Source organism: Corticium candelabrum, chromosome 19 (genome assembly GCF_963422355.1).
Source record: "Corticium candelabrum chromosome 19, ooCorCand1.1, whole genome shotgun sequence".
Lineage (NCBI taxonomy): Eukaryota > Metazoa > Porifera > Homoscleromorpha > Homosclerophorida > Plakinidae > Corticium > Corticium candelabrum.
Window position 1 is genome coordinate 4,530,705 of NC_085103.1, and position 2,540 is coordinate 4,533,244.

At 45.3% G+C, this 2,540-nt stretch overlaps 1 protein-coding gene across 1 annotated transcript; it reads left to right on the plus strand.

The window, feature by feature from the left end:
- The first annotated feature begins 241 nt into the window (after positions 1 to 241).
- LOC134194625 (uncharacterized) lies at positions 242 to 2,317 on the plus strand. Its single transcript, XM_062663567.1, has 3 exons — positions 242 to 1,363; positions 1,425 to 1,950; positions 1,998 to 2,317. Exons 1-3 carry the CDS (start codon positions 242 to 244, stop codon positions 2,315 to 2,317), a joined length of 1,968 nt encoding a protein of 655 aa, XP_062519551.1.
- Positions 2,318 to 2,540: the final 223 nt, after the last annotated feature.

Genomic DNA, 2,540 nt, shown 5'->3' on the forward strand with positions numbered 1-2,540 from the left:
CGTCATCGTTGGTACAACCAGCTGTACCGAATGCAGGAACTTTGTTTACTATCAGAGCAGCTAGAACCTTCACCCCTGCTTCTCCTGGGTAAAGTTGAATTAGATAACGTTAAGTCCTTGTCACCTGTAGTGTATGGTCACGTGATACTTCAGTGATGTATTTAGCCTGCAGCGCTATAATAATAGCTCATTCTTGATACCCCCCACTTGCGCGTGCCAAAGACATTACATTGGTGACAGGATGGACAATTGTGTACCTACAGCCTTTGGAGGTTATGATGACTTGCTGGTATTTCCGGATCGCGTTACTGTCTGGTCACAGTTGAAGGGTTTTTCTGGAGAAAAGAAGGCTCTCGCCCTAGCATCACGATTGGAAGGGGCTGCATTTGATAACTACCGACGCCTGTCGGTGGACGACAAAACAAGTTTTGACGCAATCGTCGGTTCGCTAAAACGTGAGTTTCTACGTGGCGGAGCAGATCGCATGCAGGCAGTCACTGACCTACGACGACGAAAATGGGCTGTTACTGCAGAATCTGTTGGTGCGTTTGGTCATGATGTTCAACGACTTGTTCGTTTATCTTACCCTAGTTTTGACGTGGATTCGGTAACTACAGTGGCTCGAGACGCGTTTTTGAAAGGGTTACCGCATGAGTTCCAAGTTCAGCTCCGTTTGAGTGGAGATACAGCTTTAAAATCAGTGGCAGAATTACGTGAAGAAGTACATCGTTTACAGATAGCAGGTATCGGTGAGAGAAAACCAAGCGGGACGATGCCGGCACTTTCACGTGGTTTCAGTCAATCGTCTGGTTCCAGTCATTTGTCAAGCGGCGAAGATACACGATGTCATAATTGCCGATCATTAACATTTGACAGGTCGGCGGATGCCGATGGCGTTGGTCATGTCAGTGCGGTTGATTCGGCTTCCGGTAGCCGACAGAAGTCTGTTTGGGGTCGCGGTCGCGGTCGACGACGGAAAGACTTTGGAATGCAGAAAACATCTGGCCGATTTTGTTTCATCTGTGGCGATCCTAACCATATTCGTCCCAATTGTCCCCATTTGCACGATTGTCATCGGTGTTTACGTCCAGGACATGTAGCCCGTAATTGCACGGCACAGGCTCCAGTACATCGAGGTAGCGGTAAGCAAAGTCACGTTACAAACCTGACAACTAATGTACACGGTTTCATAATGGTGACAGCTATAATTGGTAAAGAGAAATGCCCTTTCCTTGTTGACACGGGAGCTGATGTGAGTTTAATAGGCTATGATGTCGTTGAGGGAAACAAGTTGGCAATGACACGGCAGGTCGCCCGCCAACCCGTAATGATCGATGGCACGATACTTAGATGTGAAGGTATGGTGAATGAATTTATCCAGCTAGGATCTCGTGGTATTCGTGCCTCCTTGTACGTGGTTAAAGGAATTCCTTGAGATATTGAGAACCGATGTGTTGTCGTCTCTAGCGGTACAGATTGATGTGGCCAATAAGAAATTGTGTATTGACGGAGATGAAATATCGAGTTTCGAGAAGGTTGACACGATTCAACACTCTGTTCAGCTGGTAAAATTTGGGCGAGTATTTGCACCGGTCCACATGACGATTCCTCCAGGACAAGAAATGACTATATGGGGTCCAGTTCGTTTCCCCATACCAACGGAATGGACAGGTATTATTGAGGTAACAGAAGATTTGTGCGAAAGATCTGGTTTGTTGGGTTGCGATACGATTGCAGTTGGAGGTAATCAAAAGAGGGTTCTTGTCCGAGTTTGCAATTTGACGTCTTCTCCTATAGCAGTGTATAAGGGACAAAATATTGCAGAATTTTCGGAAGCGGCCGTTGTTAATAATCAGAATGGAATTAAACGTGGTAAATCTTCAGATGTAGGGGGTAAACCTTGGACGGAGGTAACTTTTGGAGACAAGTTGACGCAAGTGGAAAGGCTCAGTTAGAAAGATTGCTCAAGCGTTATCGTACCGTATTTTCATATGAAGGAAATGAGGGAAGTGCAAAAGGAATGGAGCATACAATTCCGTTAACAGATGATGCTCCTGTGACATGCCGCCCTCGTAGATTGCCGACAAAGTGGAGAGCGGAGGTTGCAGAAGAGGTAAGAAATCTTCACCAACGAGGAGTTATACGTCCATCAACGTCTGCGTTTGCTGCATCAGTATGTCCGGTACGAAAAAAAGATGGAACTTTACGTTTGTGCATTGATTATAGAGCTCTAAATGCGAGAACTAAAGATACGGCCATTCCCACGGGAAATCTATTAGAAGCTGTTGAATCTATGGCTGGAGCACGGTTTTTTTAGTAAAATCGACTTAGCGCATGGCTATTTCCAAATACCCATTGCAGAGAAAGATAAAGAAAAGACTGCTTTTAGTACACAATCCGGATTATGGGAATTCAACAGAATGCCATTTGGACTAAAGAGAGCATCAGCTACATTTTGCCGTATGATGAATTCAATCTTAGGTCATATGTCACCATTACAGCTGGTGCTATATATGGATGATCTGTGTGTTTTCTCTGAC

Bases quoted from the DNA above. Each gene is read 5' to 3' on its own strand.
- LOC134194625 (XM_062663567.1), top strand. From the start codon at position 242: ATGGACAATTGTGTACCTACAGCCTTTGGAGGTTATGATGACTTGCTG. The intron at 1,364-1,424 runs GTGAATGAATTT...ACGTGGTTAAAG, and splicing joins TACTTAGATGTGAAGGTATG to GAATTCCTTGAGATATTGAG. The intron at 1,951-1,997 runs GTTAGAAAGATT...TTTCATATGAAG, and splicing joins GACGCAAGTGGAAAGGCTCA to GAAATGAGGGAAGTGCAAAA.